Source organism: Solanum verrucosum, unplaced genomic scaffold, assembly GCF_900185275.1.
Source record: "Solanum verrucosum unplaced genomic scaffold, falcon-dt-bn FXZP01000268.1, whole genome shotgun sequence".
Lineage (NCBI taxonomy): Eukaryota > Viridiplantae > Streptophyta > Magnoliopsida > Solanales > Solanaceae > Solanum > Solanum verrucosum.
In genome coordinates this window covers 4,813,879-4,834,341 of record NW_026019957.1, presented here as the reverse complement: position 1 = coordinate 4,834,341, position 20,463 = coordinate 4,813,879, and the positions used below count along the sequence as shown (strand labels likewise).

Below are 20,463 nucleotides of genomic sequence, written 5' to 3'. Positions count from 1 at the left end.
AGTAATATATTTTCTGTCAAAGCGCGTACTGTGAAACTAGTGAAAAGATGACAACAAAAACATATCCAGCATATATATTCTCACAAAGTGAAGTTTGAGGAGCATAGAATATATGCAAACATTACTCCTACGTCAGAGGTAGAGAGACTTTTTCTGAAGAAATAATATAAGCAAAAAGAGACTGTGATTCAATATAAGCTGAATCATGTTTCTTCAGAACTTGAACACTAGGCAACAAATTAATTTTTTCATGTCTGTCTAGTGCTAGTTCACCATGCTTCTCTTGTAGACTCTTAATACTTCTCTGTTACCTTTCATTTCATATATATACACACTTATAAAGCTCATGAACACAACTGCAACTAAATTGTAGATAACTTGGAAAGATAAAATAGTTTGTTGCTCGCGGAGGAAATGAGAAATCAACTCAATGGCCATAGCCATGTTAGCATCTACATCATTAGCAGTGCCCTCAAAAAACTGATGTCCAAGTAAGGTCTACAAAGGAGGAGCAAGAAAGGATAGTTCTGCAGTTCCCTTTCACTAACAAATACGTATGTATATTACTAGTAAGCACACTCAATGTGTAGAAAACCACATAATGAATGCATATAAAGAGATGATCAAATGAAGTTGTCATTCCCACATCTGATCTTTAAGACAGACTGGAAGGGATTTAATCGAAAGGAGACTCAGATTCAATATAACGAATAAGCCAACAGTTAGAAACACGGTCTGTTACATCATGGAAAGTAGGATTATCAACTTAAAGTGCTCGAGACTCAAAAGGAATGAGATACCGTTCCACTGATAACAATATAAGCGGAATTTTATTGATCCTGAATATCTGAATCCACAAGATCATGTGCTAAACTCTGGTACTAGAAAACAAACTCTTCGGAAACTATCTCCTCAACAACTCTTGATCATCAAGTCCTTGCATAAGGAAATTTCAGTATCTATGTCTACAGCCAGTAAAGTATACTGCTCTTGTGCAACTCCTACACCAACTTCTCTGACATTCATGCCTATACCTACACCTCTCAATTGAGAAACGAGTCATTCAGGGCGGTTAAAGGGAGACGAGATGCTTCATGATGCATCACAAAAGAAATTCATCTCATTTTGTGATTCAACAGAATCCTGAAGTTGAAACTTCTCTGATTATAAACCTCCAACAATTTTCAAAAGGAGTCAATGGAACACATTAAAAAATATCCAAATTACGAAACAATGAGAATCCAAATACCAGAATCGACGCAGCTATGTAAGTGCATCTGCTCCAGCAACAATTTCCAATATCTCACCTGTGATCTTCGCCTGCCTTTCCCGATTATAAGCAATAGAAAGGTCCCTCCTCAACTCAACGGCATTATCCGTTGCACTACTCATTGCATTCATCCTAGCTGCAAGCTCACTTGCAAATGACTCTTGAAGTGCCCTCAAAATCTGGCTATTCAAATATAGAGGCATCAATGCATCAAGAATCTGAGCAGGATCTTGCTCAAACTCTAAATTAGGCAAAAATTCCCCCTTTTTCACCCTCAAATGATCCCTCACCACAGTCAATTTCCCTCCCTTAGTAGTCAACCTAAAAAACTCATCTTCATCTACATCAACACTTCTCCCATTCACATCAAAAACCTCTCCTTTCGACGTTAATGGGAGCAAAGTATGAATCACCGGATCAGATTTAATCAACGAAACAAATTTAGTATACAAAAGCTCTACTTTATCAACTTCTTCACTAATAAACAAAGAAAAAACATCATCAGCTATAACCTGAGCCTCTTTAGCATTCGGAAAACTCTCACCTTCAACAAATCTATCAACAAATTCCCCTTTCCTACGACGAAAATAAGCATTACTCTTCTTACCAACACTAATCAAAGTATACCCAATTCCAAGATTCGTCAATTCCGCCATCCGGGTCTCTGCTTTCTTGAAAATCCCATTGTTAAAACCCCCACAAAGACCTCTTTCACCTGCAATAACAACAAGGGCAACTTTCTTTACTGGTCTTATTTCTGTTAAGGGTATATCTACGTCTTCTAATTGAAGCTGTTGGGTGATGTTGTACAACATATCAACAAGGGTTTCAGCAAAGGGTCGAGTACTGATGACTGCTTCTTGGGCTCGACGAATCTTGGCGGCTGCAACTAGTTTCATTGCTTCTGTAACTTTTTGGATGTTCTTGATTGTGTCGATTCTTTGTCGTAGTTCACGAATACCGCAGTGAATTGAAGGAAGGGGGAGTTTCAGGGATTGGAAAGTGGGGTTTCTGTTGGTTAGTTTAGGATCGGAAATGGGGAAGTTGACGAGATGCGAAGTGAAAGAGAGTGAAGAAGCCATTGATGGCTAATTTTGCAAGGGAGGAAGAAAGGTGAAAAATACCACCCTACTATAATTTGTAATTAAATGAGTTTAGTGTAAAAAAATATATTAGTTTCATATGTAAACTATCCATAAATAATTGAGAAAACAGCCAAATACCCCCTCAATCTATTATCCGATTTTTAACTACACACTTATACTTCACGGGGATTCTATTACCCCTAGAGTATTTTAAACACAAATATTGACACCCTTAGAACGTCACCCACAAATCTTTGTTGTTGAGTGTAATGCACACACCTATTTTTCAGAATAAATTTTTTTTAAAAAAAAAATCATCTCCAAAATACATCAATTTTAATGCTTTTCATTTTTTTCTCCACCATTCTATTCATCTTCCTAAATCATTCTATTTTTTCTCCATGGCTCCCAATGTTTGATCTTCTCCAATCCATCTCCGTCTCTATCACACTCATCATCCTCCGTCTTTCTTCTATCTTTTCGATCATTTATTTGCACAAAATCTAGTTGTTATTGTTGAATTCAATAAATTAACATGAATGTTGAATCTTTTTATTATGGTATCTTATTGCCATTATTGTGTAGTTCTGCATCTGGGTTCTCTAGTTGCTTTTTTTATGGATTTGAAGATGAATTTTTCCTTGCCAAATTTCAAATTCTAATACTCACTTTCAGTTCGAATCAAGAAACTCACAAATTTCAAATTCTAATACAAATTCCTAACAAGAAATTTGGGCTGCTACTATAATCGAAAAGATTTCTCTAGCAGAAGTTGTAATATCATTGTTCAATATCGGATTGAAAGTATTTTCCATTGAGGTGAAAGAAATTAAAGGATTATCATTTCCTTTCTTTTGGTTATGATGTCTATTTTTAGGAAAGATTTGAAGGTGTTAGTCATGAAAAAGTTCATTGTGGATTAAAAATGAAAATGAAATGAAAAAATAAAATATTGTATAGGTAATTGTCCATGGAAGCCATGACAAAATTCAATTGCAGAGGTTTAATTTTTAGAGGTTGGTAATGGTTAGTGAGAGTATGTGATTGTAATTAACTAAATTTATTTATTAATTGTATTGAATTCAATTAAGAAATGAGTCAAATCATTTAATTTTAACCTATTTATCTGCCTTACACTTGCCTCTATGAAAGTGAACACACTTGATGTGCTACATCAACACTTAAGGGTGTTAATATCTCTATTCAAAATACTTCAAGGGGGGAATAGGATCTTCGTAAAGTATTGATGTGTAGTTGAAAATTGCGTAATATATTGAGGGGGTATTTGACCGTTTTCTCTAAATAATTCTAGAAGTATTAAACTATCATTTATAAGTTTAAAAAATACATCGAATTAAATGTGTATATATACACACTTATGCACGTATGACTTAATTTTTAACTTTTTGTCATGTTGAAATCATGGCAATTTATAGGATAGTGTGTATTACATTTTTTTTTTTAATAATAAGAAAATTTGTTACATGTAAAATTCTGTGTGCGAAGGGAAGTAATTTGCTTCTAAACTAGTAGAATTTATATTATTTGTACTAAAATAATGAAGTTAATTCCATATGACATCTATGTGACTTGTAAAATATAAAATCCAACGAACAAACTCATTCTCCTTTTGGTAAATGTCTATAAGTTATATTTATGATATTTGGTAGCTGCATTTCAAAGTTGATTTATTGAATTTCTCACCTCGAATTTCTTTTGTGAAAAATTGCTATATTTGAGGCAAGAGAATGGGGTTCTTTGAGGCCAATTCTTGTTGCATTTTAAGTCCAAACGCTGCATTTACTTGTAACATGCTGTTTTTTTAAGGTTTGTGTTGATTTAGACAAATTACCTAATGAATTATAGATTTTCACATTTTATACGGAGTTAGTGAATCGTATAATAAGTAATTATTTACACAGTTTGAGAGACACTTGAGTTAGTTGCTGATGGCGATAATGTCTCGACTCCATTCAATTTTTGTATCAATTCTCCTTTCGTACTATCAAAAATTAATTTTTTTACTAAATTCACACTTTAAATAACTTTTTAAAGTATAATAGAAGCAGATTATTGCATTCAAAAATATTGTCTTCTTTATAAATATCTATTAGTAATACATTATTAATCCTAAAAAATGAAGAAGACAAGAAAGAAATAAATAGTAAAAATTAGGCAAATCACATAGTATAAGAAAGAAATTACTTCCTATCCCTACTCTTTCATTAATTACCAAAAATCCCTTTTTTAGTGTCTTTCGGATACATAATATAGCAGCGCGGATACTTTAATTAATAAAGGGCGGATACTTAAATTATTAAGTTGTTGGCACGGATACTTTAATTAATAACGGGCGGATACTTAAATTAACGGGCGGATGCATAATATAGCAGCGCGAATACTTTAATTAATAACGGGCGGATACTTAAACTAATAAAGTATCCGATTAAGTTGAATTGGAGGAAAATAAGGGATTTTTGTATTTTAGTAAAAGAGTAGGGAAATATTGAGAATAGGTAAAGTAATGTTGTGTATTTAAGTAATTTGTCCATAAATGTACGTACATCAATCAAAATTGTACCATTAGAAAAATTATCCCTACCATTAATTTTTAATTTTTGTTATGTTAGAAAAAAAAAAAATACTTTACTTTAACAAAGTAAAAAAAATTAAAAATACTCAAATAATATTTGAAGAATCAAAATCCAATTTTAGTCCAAAAAAACTCAGTGTGAAGACAAAAGTGAAGTGAATTTGAATTTGAATTGAATTGCCGGAGAAGTCATCGGAATGGGTAGAGGATTGGGTTCGCAAAACTTGCCGGCGGACGTCACACAGCTGATCGATCAGTTAGACCGCCATTGTTTAGCCCCTGATGGATCTCTCATCTCCAAATCCGCTCACTACGATCTCCAACTTGTACTCTCTATCTCTATATAATGCTTACCGTTTGATTGTAAATGTAAACATACTGTGGAAAATGTTTTTTTTTTTTTGGCAATGCAGGCGAGAGAAGAGATGTCAAAAGAGAGACAACGATACTTGGAATCCTTAGTAGGGTTTCTATTTTTGGGTTAACATTTTCTTTTTTTTTTCCTGATTTTTCTAGTCTAATTGTTGCATTTATCCTTTGTTTGGATGAACATTATAGGCAATATACATTGAAGCAACTGCGATGGTAGAGGATTACCAGCAGGCCATTTCTGTGGCTAATCTTGGTGGTATGAGAGATGTCCAGGGTTTATACTCTCAATTGGGCTTGAAAAATCCTCCTCAGGTTCCATTTTTCTTTTCAGTTTATTCGATTTTATGGATGCTGTTTGGGTAAAAGGATTCTCTTTTAGTTCACTGACATTACAGGCCTGACTTGGGTATAGGTATTTCGTGCACGATACTTTACTAAAAGATTGCATGTACCGTGTAGTGAATGCTTATGCACACCCGTATAGAGTGTGTACTGATAAACAAATTGATTATCAATAGATGAAAATGAATGATAAGTTTAAGGTGTTATGCATTGTACATTTTTTTAGGCTCTGGAGATAAAGTTTTCGGGACAATTTTTTTTTTTTTTCTTTTGGGTTCATTGTTCAAATAGTTGAAGTTCTCTGGGTGATTTTGACTCTGGAATGACTTCAGGTTTATGAGGATCTTGAGCATAGGATGGTTGTTGCAGAAGCAGCACAGAGATTGAGGCTTCCTCTTATCTCCAAAGACGGTGAGATTCACGAGGAGGAAATTGAAAAATGGAGTATAATGTCAAGAAGTTCTTTTGATAGCACAAGCACCAGCATTACATTAAGCTCGAGCTCAAACTCCGCTTATCAAACCAATGCATCTGCAATTGGAGCTGCTCCTGCAGCAAGCAGTGCTTCTACTACTAGTACAACTGATGCAACAGAACCAGATGTTGGTGGTGTTTCCAATCGGTTCCTTGGAATTACGCCTGCATATTTATGGCAAAGTCAACTACATCAGATGTCATCAGTGGTATAATACCTATTTGATTGACGTAGATAATCTCATGTTCTTGTGGGGAAATTGCTTGTTACCTACAGATGTGGAATCACTATTCATCTGGTTATTAAGTGTTAGTTCTACATGTCCATAGATGCTTATGTGTCTGCTATTGTAGGACGTGGCAGAATACCAGAGATTGCTTTCACGGGAGATTGGTAACCGGTTCGATGCTAAATGTGATAAGTTAGCTGATGCAGTTGCTATTGATGACATTGGTAAGTTTAAGTTGCTAATTTCTCTTCCTTTATCTTCCCTTGGTCCTTGGCCTTTCAATATGTTTATTGGTTGTCGAATTTCTACTTGTTTTCCTCTTAAACAAAACCAGCATTTATAATTAAGACCTGGACATCTATGTCAGTTTTATAATTAGCCTCTATATACATGTTATTATTTGAATGGGTATAGTATGTAGTCAATTGCATTGTAATGTTTCAAATTGTGGCGCAAATAGGAAATATCTACTGCTGAGGTGAATAAGTTCTAGATTTACTTGTTATCCATTTATACAAAACTGTGCCCCTCAGGGATTTCTTGGTTATAATTTTTCTCTAGATTTACTCTTGTCAGTGTTTTCTTCAGAGGCTGGTTGAGTAGTTCTCTTACTATTTAAATAACAGAACTTTTAAAAGTTGTTGTTTTCAGATCAAGATTTATGTAAGAATATAAGTATATAACCTTACCTTGATTCTACAGATATATCTGCTGCCAATCAAAATTCAGCTGCCAGACTTCCAGAGAGGTCTCACTCTCTCTCTCTGAACTTATGTTTCTAAATTGTATGATTTATGTGAATCATTTATAAAACAGGTTGTGCATGTTTTTTTAGCTTGTTAATTTCAAAAGAATATTCCTCCTAGTTCCATGAAAGAATAGACTCTACATTGGATTTACGTTAAGAATAAATCATTTGGCAAAAAAGAAAATTTATATTCTGAAGAATGAATTGACTTGTCATGTTGTTCAATATTCAATAACCATGTATTACAGTTTCCCCCCCTAGGAGATGATCTAGCGGTTTAAGAGTTGGAGTAACAACCATAGGAACCAAGGTTGAATGTAGCAGAGGTGGGTATAGGTGAACTCCTTCCCATCAATTTATGTTTTGGTGGAAAGTTTTAACCTATACCTGCATAGTAGGTAACAAATAAGCAATGCTAGTGGAGTAGTCACCTAGTTGGTGTATCTGCAAGTTGGCCTGGACACCATTTAACATAAAATGATAAAGTGAGATTAATCATATACTCCCTCCATTTCAATTTGTTTGTCTTAGTTTCACTTGGTACAAAATTAAAGAAAATAAAGAAGAGTTTTGAATCTTGTGGTTTTAAATTAATGATGAGTAATACCCTTCGGGGTGGCCCAGTGGTTTGAGCTTGGGACTTCCATGTTGGAGGTCTCAAGTTCGAAACCCCTTGCCAGCGAAAGCAAGGGGTTTGCCTTCTGGGTCGAGCTCGTCGCACCAGGCTTGCCTAGTGCGGGTTACCTCTCCTATGTGGTTTGCGAGCTATTGCATAGGAGCGGGGGTTTTACCCTGTGCGCACCCAAAGGGTAGCGGCTGCGGGTTTCCCTTGTCATCAAAAAAAAATAAAAATAAATTAATGATGAGTAATAAACCAAAATGCCTTTTGAATCTTGTGGTCTTAGATATGTCATGTAGGATATTGGGTATAAAGAGTTGCTAAATCTAGAAAGAAACATTCTTTCTAGGGCAGACTAAAAAGGAAAGTAAGACAAACTAATTAAAATGGGGACAGTAATAATATTCTTGGTAGCTTGTTAGATCTATGCGGCGGAGCTTCTAATCCATGATGTAACAGGGTGAAGTTGATCACTGAGGAGATTGAGAGAGAAGAAGAAGCATGGCGTGAGGATTTATATTCATCTAACAGAAAATTTGCAGAATATTATAATGTAAGAACTCTGTTCTGCATCAGTTTTGTCTACCTAATTCTTCTTGTCGGCCTTTTCATTCTAAGGTACTTCCACAGATTTGGTTAAGACTCATGTTACTTGAGAAAATATTTGACTTTATATGTTGCCTATCTAAGGTCTTGGAGCAGATCCTTGGTGTTCTTATTAAGCTTGTCAAAGATATAAAGTTGGACCATCAACATAAATATGTAAGTTAACCATTCTGCTATTGTTGTTTTTGTTCAAATTAAGGCATTCTGATTCCTTTGATTTCTCTAATTAACTATCGTAGACACTTCACTAGTTTTGGATACAATTGACACTGCTGATGGTCTTTTGCTCTTTCGGATAGATGTTTATTCTTTCTATAATTTGTGGATCCATTAATAGGATGAACTACAAAAGACGTGGCTGTGCAAAAGATGTGAGACCATGAGGGCAAAATTAAGGTATGACATTCATGATTCTTGTTCTGGTTCGTTGTAATAACTGGTGCCTTGTGTTTTTTTTATTTTTTGGGCTCAGAGAGGATTTGGAAAGTCGAATAACTTCTTCTATTCATTTGTGTGAACATTGTATGGCTATTGATTTTTCAGAAGGGTTCTCTTTCTTTTCTTAGATTATTGTGGGGTTGGATTGGGTACAAAGCTCAGTTAAACTATTGCTTCCTCTGCCTTATTATGATAACCTTGTCAATTGCCTAATTCCTACTATGAAGGTAGTGATCTTGCACTTCAGTGGTTGAAGTCCTGGTTGCAGTTTGTGTTATTTTATTTCTTTATCTATCGGAAGGACCTTGTTTATCATCCCTTGGAGGGTTTGAATTTTCTCATCTAGGGGTCCAAGGCAGTATAGTTACTATTTATATGTCATGATCTTTTCAAACTATGTGTTCTATTGATTTTCTTCTTTTCGTACAGAAGGATATAATTTCTTGAGAAATCTGACATAGTAGTGTATTGCTTTCAATGAGAGTATTCTCTTTCTTTCATGTGATATCCGCAGAAATTTGTTCAGCATAATGGGGTCACCATCAACTTCAATAGATCTTCTTATATCCTGTTATTCTCTCACTAAAGAACAGGATCTCTTGCTTTGAGATTTATGTCTTGGAAATACTAATATTATGGTCTTATTCTAAAAAAAAAGTAAATACTATGGTTATGGTCATCAAGTGTAACAGCTTCCATGATTTTCTATTGTTCGCCAAATTTCTAGAACGTACTCTCCTATTTCAGACTTATGCCTCAAAAACAATTTCTGCACTTCACAAAATTAGGTTGAAATTTCTTGAAAAATTTCACTTAGTAATGTGTTGAGTTCAATGAGAGAAGTCTCTTTTTAATGTGAAAACCCTAGAAATTAATTAGCATCACCGGCTTTATAATCAACTTTAATAGCATTTTTACATCCTGTTATTCTGTTAAATAAAGAACACAATGTCTAATATCTTGCTGCTATACTTGTGCCTTTGAAATACTGATGTCATGGTCATCAAGTTTAACAGCTCCTGACACATCCTTTTCTTTACCAGAGTTCTGGAACATGTTCTCCTACTTGATACTTATACCCCGGAAACTATTCCCGCCCTTCACAAAATAAGGTAAAGAAACATGACTTTAGAAATCCTTATTGTGTTTCCGATGTCGAAGAACGTATACTCAGTTTACGATCATCACAGGAAGTATTTGATTGAAGCAACAGAAGAAGCATCACTTGCATATGAGAAAGCGGTACACTTTCTTATACTAGTCTATCTATTTTTTGTTTTTGATTTGATGGATCATCTTCATATTTACTACATATCCATGATTTGCTTACACTTGTTCCTTGGACTCTGACACCTCATTTGGGAGAATCAAGGAATCTTGATCAGTCAAAGATTATATAACACTATTTAGCTGTTTAGTGGTAAGAGGACAAGTGGATTAGGCACATGTCACAAGTTTGAACCTTGCTAGATAAGTATCTGGTATTTAAGTGGAGAAGGGTAGAGGGACGGGCCCATTATCCATTGAGCTTCGAACCATGTGCCAACTAGGCACTAGCACGAGATTTGTTGGTTGTTAAAAAATAAATCTGTTAGATTCAGTTGGAAGATTGCCTGATATCATGTATTGATCTTCACAAAAATGCCTCAATTCAGATTGCTCATTGGCAGTTACCATTTTCCATGTAAATTATTGGTGGGTAATCTCTTCTCTTGGGAAATTGAAGACAATTAAATTGGACTTCACTAAAATAGGATCTCTTTCATGCATATTTTTGCTTGTCCTCACTATTCCGTTTGATAAAAGTAGCTAAATACTTGAGAAATGCCATCAATATAGGTCTCTATTTGTCTGGTTTGGTGTTGATAGCTTTGCCTTCAAACTAGTTTATTAATTAGTCTGACGTTGTTGGGCATGGCTTTTGATCCTAACTGTGAAATATGTTAGGCTTCCCGCCTTCGTGAGTATCAAGGCGTTGATCCTCATTTTGACGAAATTGCTAGGCAGTACCATGACATTGTGAAGGTAAAGTAAAGTTCATGGGAGTTTTGTTAAATTATTGTAAACTACTTTTGTTTTTTTGGAGACAAAAGCTAACTTTGACTCATATCCAAGCAGAAATTGGAGAGCATGCAGTGGACCATTAACCAAGTTGAAATGGACTTGAATCCTTTGCCTGCTCACTCCAGCACCTAAGCCATCTCTCTTCATACTGTTTTCTGTATTATAGGAATATATATAAAAGTGTTTATCTCATATTTACATTTACTAACACTTGAATATCGACGTTAAAAAGCTCGATTTGCGGCCATTGTAAAGAACCTAAGAATGAAGGAAAGTGTTTTCCTTATTGCAATCTTTTGGGCTGACTACTCTCAATAGTTCTCCGGACTTTTAGTTTCATTCCTAAAGTGTGAACTTTGCATAAGAAAATAACTATTTGATACGAATTTAATGTTCTTTCATTTACTTAATTTCTTTGCTATAGTTTTCTCATTGATATGTAAAATACAAGCAGTGAAAAAAAGAGAGAGATTGTTACCACTCAAAGGTTGAGTTACAAATTTAATAAATTTTCAAAATTGACTTCTTTGAGGTAAAGTTTATTCTTTGAAAAAGAAAAGAAAAGAAAAAGTGTGGCGACTACCTACCTATCTTGGGCCTCCGGTAAGAAAAATTTGAGAATTGGGAAGTATTATTTAAGTATAACTTATATAAATTTCATAGTGTAAAGAGTAAAGTACACCCTATTGCTACTCTTTTTCAAATTACAATAATCTCTTAAAATTTGTACCTTTTGGATTCATAAGTCACCGTCCGGATACATTAGTTCTAATACAAGAAGAATCATTCTGTTGCACTAAAAAGGAAATAAAATATGAAAATCTAATTAAATTTCATAATTTACGCTTACGTTTCTTCTTACTCTCAATCTTACAGAGGCAAATCCAGAACGAAGAAATTCAAAATTTCAAATTGCTCCCCCTTGTTCAGCGCGAAGAAACCTTTCAGATTGATTCAAAAACTTTTATCGAAATTTTGGTTTAGAGTGGTGAGTTATGAAGGATACAAAAGTGACAGAATTATTGTTGAACAAACGATTTCCTTTTGAATCTTCAAGTTCATCGAAGATCCTTTCAATTTTGATTCAAGTTATTTGAATTTGCTATTTATACCCTCTGTTTTTTTTATTTTTGATTCAAGTTGGGCTAATCAGAATTTTTTCGAACAATCTGAAGGTCAAGTGCCTATTTCGGGTATATGTGTGTGCATATTGAGCTTGGAAAAAATTGTCTTTGATTATAATTGATATGCCTCAATTAGGGGTGGCATAATGGGTAAATAATATGGGTATCCGCTCATATTTACCCATTTTAAATGGGTTGGGTATTCAACTCATTTAAAAATGAGTAAAAAACGAATAATACCCATATTATCAATTTAAAAGTGGGTAGTTAAATAGATATGGTAAAAGATGTACATTCACACAAACAAAAAAAAAGTGATCAAGGGTGGGATAGTAAGGAAGTCTTTTTTTTTTTTTAAAAAAAAAAAATCTATAAAAGAAATGAAAGCTTTTTTTTACATTTTTTTGGGATAGGGAGGTGGGGAGGCTGGTAGGGGGGTGGGTTGGTAAATTATTTTAATTTTTTTTTTACAAAAAAATTAATATTTTGTTAATTTTTTTTTGGATGGGGTGTGGATAGGGCTAGCAGGGGACCGGGTCGGCCCGCCCGGCCCGCGACCGGTTCGAGAACCGGTTCGACGGACCCGGTCCCGTAAAGTTTCGCGGGTTGGGAGGGGTTCGGGATAGGGGACCGGTTAGGGGCCGGTTCACCCTTTGGGCCCGGTCGACCCAACCTGGATGAACCGGCCGGTTCGCGGGATTCCCTAACTTTTTTTCTTTTTTGAATTATATTCGTTGGGGCAATGGCTAGTGGGCCCCCCAACAAATTTATTCACTTTTTTTTCCTTCCCCAACACCTCCTACCACCCCTACTTTTAATACTTTAATTTAAACCCTTAAGTTATCATAAATACACTTTAACCCACTTTTAATATTATAAATACCCCTCTATCCCTTATTATTTCTTACAAAATCATATATTCTCTCATCTATTTTTTATATCCTCTCAAGTCTCAATCTTAAGTCTCAATTTTTTATTCCATTTAAGTCTCATATTATATCATAATACATATATTTCAGTTCTAAATTTTCATATTATATATCATACTATATATAATTCTCATATTTGCTATCAAATATTGGAGTTCCAAATTACAAGTTACAACAAACTACAAGCTTCAAGAATCGATTATAACGTCTGCTATTAACGCAGACGTTTGGTACATTCGTTTCATAATATTTATATTTTATTTTTCGTCATTAATTTTTGTGTTATTATTATTTTTATATTATACTTTACATATAATTAAATATGAATTCTAACAAAAAAGATACCGGTAAAGGAAAAGAAAAAGAACCAAGTGGCATTAGTAATTATTTAATTTTAATAAAAAAAGTAGTAAGAAAAAAAATAAGAGTAAATGTGGTGGTACTTCTAGAGTTAGATTTAATACAAATGATTCTACTTATGTTGATGATACTTCTTATGATATTGATTCAAATGCTCAACTCGATCGTGAACTTTTACAACAAATTTATGGTGATATTAATCCTTATCTTGATGAAAATTCAGGTGAAGAAGTAGAAGTTGGTTCGGGAGAAGATGAATTAGAAGATACACCTACTAGTCCGGTGACAAATGTTCCAAATGAAACTACAAATTCAATGGAGCAAAATTCTGGACGCCCACCCCTTATACCTCCTACAAGGGAGAAGGTGAAGTATCAACGCCCTAAAACTTCTGTTGTGTGGCAATTTATGACTTTAGATAAGGAAAATTCTATTGCTATTTGTAATAAGTGTAAGCAACCTTTTAAACATAAACAAGGTGGAGGTCAAGGTGGGACGGGAGGCTTAAATAGACATTTGTTATCTTGTGTGCCGATTCAATATAAAGAAGCTAAATCATTAGCCAATAGAAAAAAAGGAATTCTGGTTAATGATTTTGATATTAATGTTAATGAATCGGTAGGGGCTTCTAATATGGTTCAAGGAACATTAGATCCTTCTAACCCCGGTGGTCCACTAACACAACGTAAATATAATAAGGAAAGAGATCACAAAAATTTAGCTAAAATGGTTTCTGTTTGTGGTTTACCTTATAGTTTTCCTTCACATCCCGGTTTTATTGAATATATTCAACAAACTTATAATCCTAATTATAGAGGTTTTTCAAGAAATACTGTTAAATCTGATGTTTTTGTATATCAAGGTAAACATTATCTTCGTTGTATATTTAGCATATTAGATTGTAGAGTGTCTATAACTTCAGTCATGGGTCGTAGTGTTAATGAACATGATTATTTAACTGTTACAGCACATTGGATTGATCATGACTGGAATTTGCAAAAAAGAATCTTAAGTTATAAAGAATGTGTAGAGAAAAAAACTAGTGCATATTTAGCTTCAAATATTTTGAGTGTTATAGATTATTACATGCTTATAGATAAAGTAATGTCTATCGCATTAGATAATGCATCTAATAATATAAACGCTGCTAGTATGTTAAAAACTAGATTATGTCCAATTGATGTTAATTCTTTTCATGTTAGATGTGTTGCACATGTATTAAATTTAGTTGTACAAGATGGTATTTCATTATTTGAATGTGGTTGTATGAAAATTGAATATGCTGTTGCCTAGATTTTTTATGCTAATAGAGCTGCTAGAATTAGGGAATTTAATGAGCGTTGTGTACTATGTGATTTTCCACCAAGAAAAATTTCAAGACATATTAAAACAATGTGGAATTCTTTTTACGAAATGTTTTCAATTGCTTACGAATATAGAGGACCCATACAAATGGTGTTTAATGCTCATAATGCTGACCCATTAGACATAATTTGTGAAGAAGATTGGGAAGAAACTAATGAACTATTAGAATTTTTAAGACTTCTTTATGATGCTACAACCATGTTTTCTGCAATTTATTATCCTACTATTTCATCAGTATTAATAAATATTTGTGCTATTTCAATTCAATTTTCTAAATATAAAAAAATTGAAAAATTTAAAGTTGCAATTGAAGGTATGATTGAAAAATTTTAAAAATATTTTTTTCCTATTCCTCAAATGTTTTTAACTGTTACTTTACTTCATCCTGACTATAAATTACAAGGTGTGCAGGGACTTGTTAACACTTTTTATGATACCTTAGAAATTTTACCGGAAATAAATCCAACTTGTGAAATGTGTAAGTCTAGCATAAAAGTAGAAGCAACAATTTTGTTTGAAAAATATAGAACTACAGGAAATACTCAAGAAGTTGGTTAAACTTCTAATCCTCAGAGTAAAGCTCGAATTTCAAGTTATATGCGAGATTTTCTTGGTCTTAATTCTACTAACCGTGATGATTTTGAAGAATGTCTTAATCAAACTTTAGAAACAGTGGAAGACGGAGATGACAATGAAGAATTATTAGCATGGTGGAGGAGGCGGAGCGTTGCATTTCCAATTTTGAGCAAAATGGTTCGTGATGTTCTAGCTATTCAAGCTTCATCAGTTGCATCAGAGGCTGCTTTTAGTGTGGCAAAGTTTCAACTTGGCGATCATAGACATTCATTGGCGAAAGACAGTTTGGAAATATCAGTTTTATTTAGAGACTGGGTCAACGTTGAGAGGAGGAATTATAATTTGCCAAAGTTAAGTTCCAAACAAGAAGGTTGGATTAATACGATAATTGGATCTAGTGATGATGAATTAGAGTCACAAGAGTTTCTAGCAAGTTTGCCAACACCGGAGGATGTTACAGTCGATATGATGCGACAATTAGAATTGAATTTTAAAGGAGAATACAAATATTAGATTACATCCGAGAACTAATTGAAACAGAACCCTTCCTAGAAGGTGGCTGCGTAAATTAGTTACTCATCTAATATTTGTAACAAATATTAGTTTTACATATGAGAACTTATTGAAACAGAACCCTTCCTAGAAGGTGGCTGCGTAGATTAGTTACTCCACTAATATTTGTAAATTGTAACTTCTAAGTTCTAAGTTGCAATTAGATTTTATTGAATAAATTTGAAGGCTTTATTCAAGTCTATTTTATATAACTATTGTCTTGCATTTTAATTTTAATATATTCATACATATTTACATATATACTAAACTAACTTTAAAAATCGAAATTTCAAGTTTAAATTACTTTAAAATATTTAAAATACAAATTTGAACTTCTCAAATTTGAAATTTGAAAATTGAATTTGAAATTTGAAAATTGAAAATTGAAGTTTGAAATTTGAAATTTGAAATTTGAAGTTTGAAATTTGAAGTTTGAAATTGAAATTTGAATTTTGAAATTTGAAAACTTAAGCATTATTTATTAGCTAAAAATGTTATTGAAAAAAAATCAAATAAACTAAAAATGTTATTCAATAACATATAATTTAAATACAAATAAATAAGTAAATAAAAAATAAAAAATCCCCCGTCCCGTCCCCCCAAAACCCGTCCCATCCTGTATATATAGTGGGACGGGATGGGACTTATTTTTGTCCCCCCAATCCCGGTTCCCCCAAATCCCGCCAGCGCCGTCCCCCAGTCCCTGTCCCCTTGCCAGCCCTAGGTGTGGAGGGGGGGGGGTTGGTAGGGGGTAGGGGATGTGGGGGGGGGGCTGGTAGGGGTGGGGTGGTAATTTTTTTAAAATATTTTTTTGGGATAAGGGGGGCTGGTAGGGAGTGTAGTGAAGTGATAAAAAAAACTTTATTTTTTTTTTTGTTTTTAAAGCTTTTAACAAGATTTCTATTATAATATGGGTAAATATGGTTACCCATATTATCTATTGGGTAACTCGTTTTTACCCATTTAAAATGTGAGTCGAGTCGAGTAACTTACTCATTTTTATTTAACTCGTTTTTTGATCGACTCATATTCGACTCGACTCGCTCGTTTGCCACTCCTAGCCTCAATGCTGAATAATTTGGGATAATGTATTTTAGTTTTTTTTTTCTGTCTACGAGAAGTAGAAGAATGGATAGAGATATTATAGCTATTGGAGGAAGGGAGAATGGTCTAACTTTGAGATAGGATTACGGAGTATTGGGTTTTGTTGGACAAACGATTTCCTTTTGAATCTTCAAGTTCATGGAAGATCCTTTCAATTGTGATTCAAGTTGTTTGGATTTGCTATGTATACCCTTTGTTTTTTAATTTTTGAATTTATATATTGATATATAAGTTGTGATACATTATTAGTTTGATGTATATGTAATGTGTTTTTAGATTCCAAAATTGTTCTTTTTATTCTTCCAAAAAAAAAAATTCAATTTTTGAATCAAACTTGTCGACAAATTGTAATGTATCATAATAGAATTGTAATGTATCATAATGTTGAAACGAAGACAATATACATTAGTTTAAGAAACAAAATCAACTAGATACATTAAAAATCTGAACCTATATGTATCAGAAACGATGAACAATCAAGAAATTAAAAAAAAGTCAACAATCTAATCAACAGAAAGCAAACGAAGATGTATCCTTCTCGAACTAATTGGGTAAGCCAACACTAAAAGATTGAACCAATGGAATGAAGTGTATCAATACCACCATTAGAAATTCCTGGAACAATTCCAAATGCAATCCAAGATGAACTCTCTGCATTAGCAACGTTTTCCACCCCTCTTCCAGTAAAAAGACTGGGGATACAAATTAAATAATATTTTAAGATGAAAAAACTAATTTTTTTAAAATAAAATTGAAAATTGAAAATTGAAGAGATGGAAAAAAAATCTACCTCTTGAATAACTTGAAATCATTAATTGGAAAGAGAAGATTTGAAATTCAAAAATGGATTAACGTAGATAACTGTAGAGGGATTTGTGGCTTGAAAAAAGGAAAGAAAATCATGGGTATGATATTTCAAATTAATGTATTCGAAAAGAGAAAATAGCCAAATACCCCCTTAATCTATTACCATATTACCAACTACACACTTATACTTCACGAAAAACCTATTACCTCTCTGGACTATTTTAAAATATAATTATTTACTCCCTGAATGCTGAGGTGACAAATAAGGTGTAGTTCACTCTCTTTGAGAGAGTAAGAGGCAACAACAATAATTAAAACTTTAATTTATAAGTATTTCTTTTATTTCATATTCATTTTTTTTGAATTTTATGTTTACTTTTATTCTGATTTATTTTTCCATTTTTACCTTCTTCCTCTTCTTTCTTTTCCTCTTTAACAGGGCAATTTCAGCTCACCTCCACCACCAGGCCCGCATCATCCATTTATCATTAAGCCAACTCTCATTTAGCGGTAACTCAAAATTAAAATCAAAGGTCAAAGAGGATTGAACTTCAGTGTAAAAATGGAGAAAAATTCATTGGTAACAAACCCATTAACTTAGAAGAATTTAATAACAGATTAAAATCATTGGGTGACAAACTAATTAATGGAGAAAACCCATTTTTAGAAATGGTTGCAAGAATCCATCAAACTTCTTAAGTTAACATTGTTAAATCGAAATCAACACTAGTCTCTCCGCTAGCCAACACCGGTATCGTCATTTCGGCTAACTAGTGTTGCTTACTAGTAATTTTTGAAAGCATTGTTTTAAGTTCAATATTAGTAGTGGAAGCAAAAGTGATTCTGACGATGGAGTTTCCCATTCTCCTAAAGCTTCAATAAAGAACATCGAGATTTTGTTGATATCAGATCTCCTCTAAAAGGTCTAAGCATATGTAGTAGTCATGGAATGTATCCTATCTAAAAAGACATTTTTTAAAATCTGAAAAGCATTGTTGAAGACAAAGAAAAAGAGGAATGGAAAATGAAAAAGAGAAGTAGAAAAGGAAAATATAAAAGGAAAAATCATAATAGAGAAAAATAATTATTTTTTTTATATAAAAAAATGTAATATTACATGGCAGGGAGCGTGCAGATCACTACTTAGTGCAAATCTGGGTGTTTGATTTTAAGAGGATATATATTTCATTTTGAAAATGTCCAGGGGGTAATAGGACTCCCGTAAAGTATAGGTGTGTCGTTGGTAATCTGGTTATAGGTTGAGGGGTGATTTGACTATTTTCTCTGTCCGAAAAAGGAAATGATGGAAGCAAAAGAGGGAATTTTTGATATTTTTTGAAATGAGAAGGTAAGTAAATATGATAATAGATGGCGTGAAGTTAGGTAATTTTTCCTTATACCTTATTGCTAAAAAAATGGGGCCCCTCAAATTTGGGGGACTAAGACCCTTGCCTTTTTTCTTAAACCTTGTAGAGCCGACACTAATTCTCTAATAACTTATACACGTATAATTTATACCAGGTTTTAAATTACAAATCAAACAATGTATAAGATGTGTTGAATTTTATACCTAGCAAAATAATGCTACTAAATATAGTATATTACTTATGCAGAATTTAATGGATGAATAACTTAGCTCCAAACCATCTATCAAATGACCCCTAAATACTTATATGTAATGAAAAATCTTAATCAGAATCATATTTTACTTGCAATTTTTATCATTCATAATTTTTTTTAGATTTTAAATATAACTGCAATTTAACTTTCATATATATGTTATGTCAAACAATTTTCATCTAAACAAATTAACAAAGCAAATTTCATGTAACCAAGTTAACATTCAATGCAATTGAAAAGAGCGCATTCAATGAATCAATGAGATAATGCATAAGTATCCCCTCTAATATTATATCTGAAATTCTAGCTACACACCTAAGATTAACTAGAATCCTATTACCCCTCTCAACTATTTTAAAATAAAATAAATACATCATAAATGTTGTCGTGATACAATGACAAATGTCATTTTCTAATTGGACATTAGTTAATTAATTGCATCTAATTCCTTAATCTTTTAAACCTGTAATGATCCAACCCGCTAGTGATATTGTCCGCTCTAGGATAAGGCCTGCAGGACTTTAAAACACGTCACTAGTTGGTAAGACTTGATTACTTTCCCAACATCTCTCTTGTGTTTTTGCCGACGTGAAACTTTTTGTCTTAAGCTGGGGCGTCTCATACACCCCCTCTATGGACTCATCTTCCTCGCTGAGATTTACCCCACCGTATGTGATTTTCCCAGTCTAAACACTGAGGTTTTCCCTGTCTTACTTCAACATTTTCAAATCACTCTCTACGACATCTTCTCCGGGAGTCACGCATCAATCATAGTTAAAACTTAGCATTTCAACACATATTCTCATAGTTTAATTTTTACTTACCTTTGATTTTTTCTGTTCTTAAATCGGAGCCATTAATTTGTGGGTTGTCCAATTTGAACATAGGGATTTCAAAGCACGGGGAATGAGGAAGATTTTGTTTTTTACAGAGGAAGAAACGAATAATCAAAGAGGGACGAGAAAGACCAATTTTCACAAGGGAGCGATGCACCATTCACCGACCTACACAAGCCACTTGACATGCATATACACAATGTAATAGACAAAAGTAGAATATTTCATATCAATAAAAGAGTTTGACATTTCAAAGTGGAAGTCTAACATAGTCTTGACAAGCCATCTATTACATCATAACGAGTGGTCGATACATAACCCGTACACCACGTACAACATCCAAAAGTAG

General features: G+C 33.4%; 2 protein-coding genes across 2 annotated transcripts; one reads left to right on the top strand and one right to left on the bottom strand.

The window, feature by feature from the left end:
• Positions 1–1,234: 1,234 nt before the first annotated feature.
• LOC125814630 (ATP synthase gamma chain, chloroplastic-like) lies at positions 1,235–2,352 on the bottom strand. Its single transcript, XM_049494101.1, has one exon. It carries the CDS (start codon positions 2,350–2,352, stop codon positions 1,264–1,266), a length of 1,089 nt encoding a protein of 362 aa, XP_049350058.1. The 3' UTR covers positions 1,235–1,263.
• A 2,761-nt stretch (positions 2,353–5,113) lies between these two features.
• Positions 5,114–10,994, top strand: LOC125814629 (AUGMIN subunit 4). Its single transcript, XM_049494100.1, has 13 exons — positions 5,114–5,274; positions 5,362–5,409; positions 5,507–5,632; positions 5,995–6,345; positions 6,491–6,590; positions 7,069–7,114; positions 8,193–8,286; positions 8,424–8,495; positions 8,677–8,735; positions 9,821–9,889; positions 9,968–10,019; positions 10,725–10,802; positions 10,896–10,994. Exons 1-13 carry the CDS (start codon positions 5,146–5,148, stop codon positions 10,971–10,973), a joined length of 1,302 nt encoding a protein of 433 aa, XP_049350057.1. The 5' UTR covers positions 5,114–5,145; the 3' UTR covers positions 10,974–10,994.
• The last annotated feature ends 9,469 nt before the right edge of the window (positions 10,995–20,463 follow it).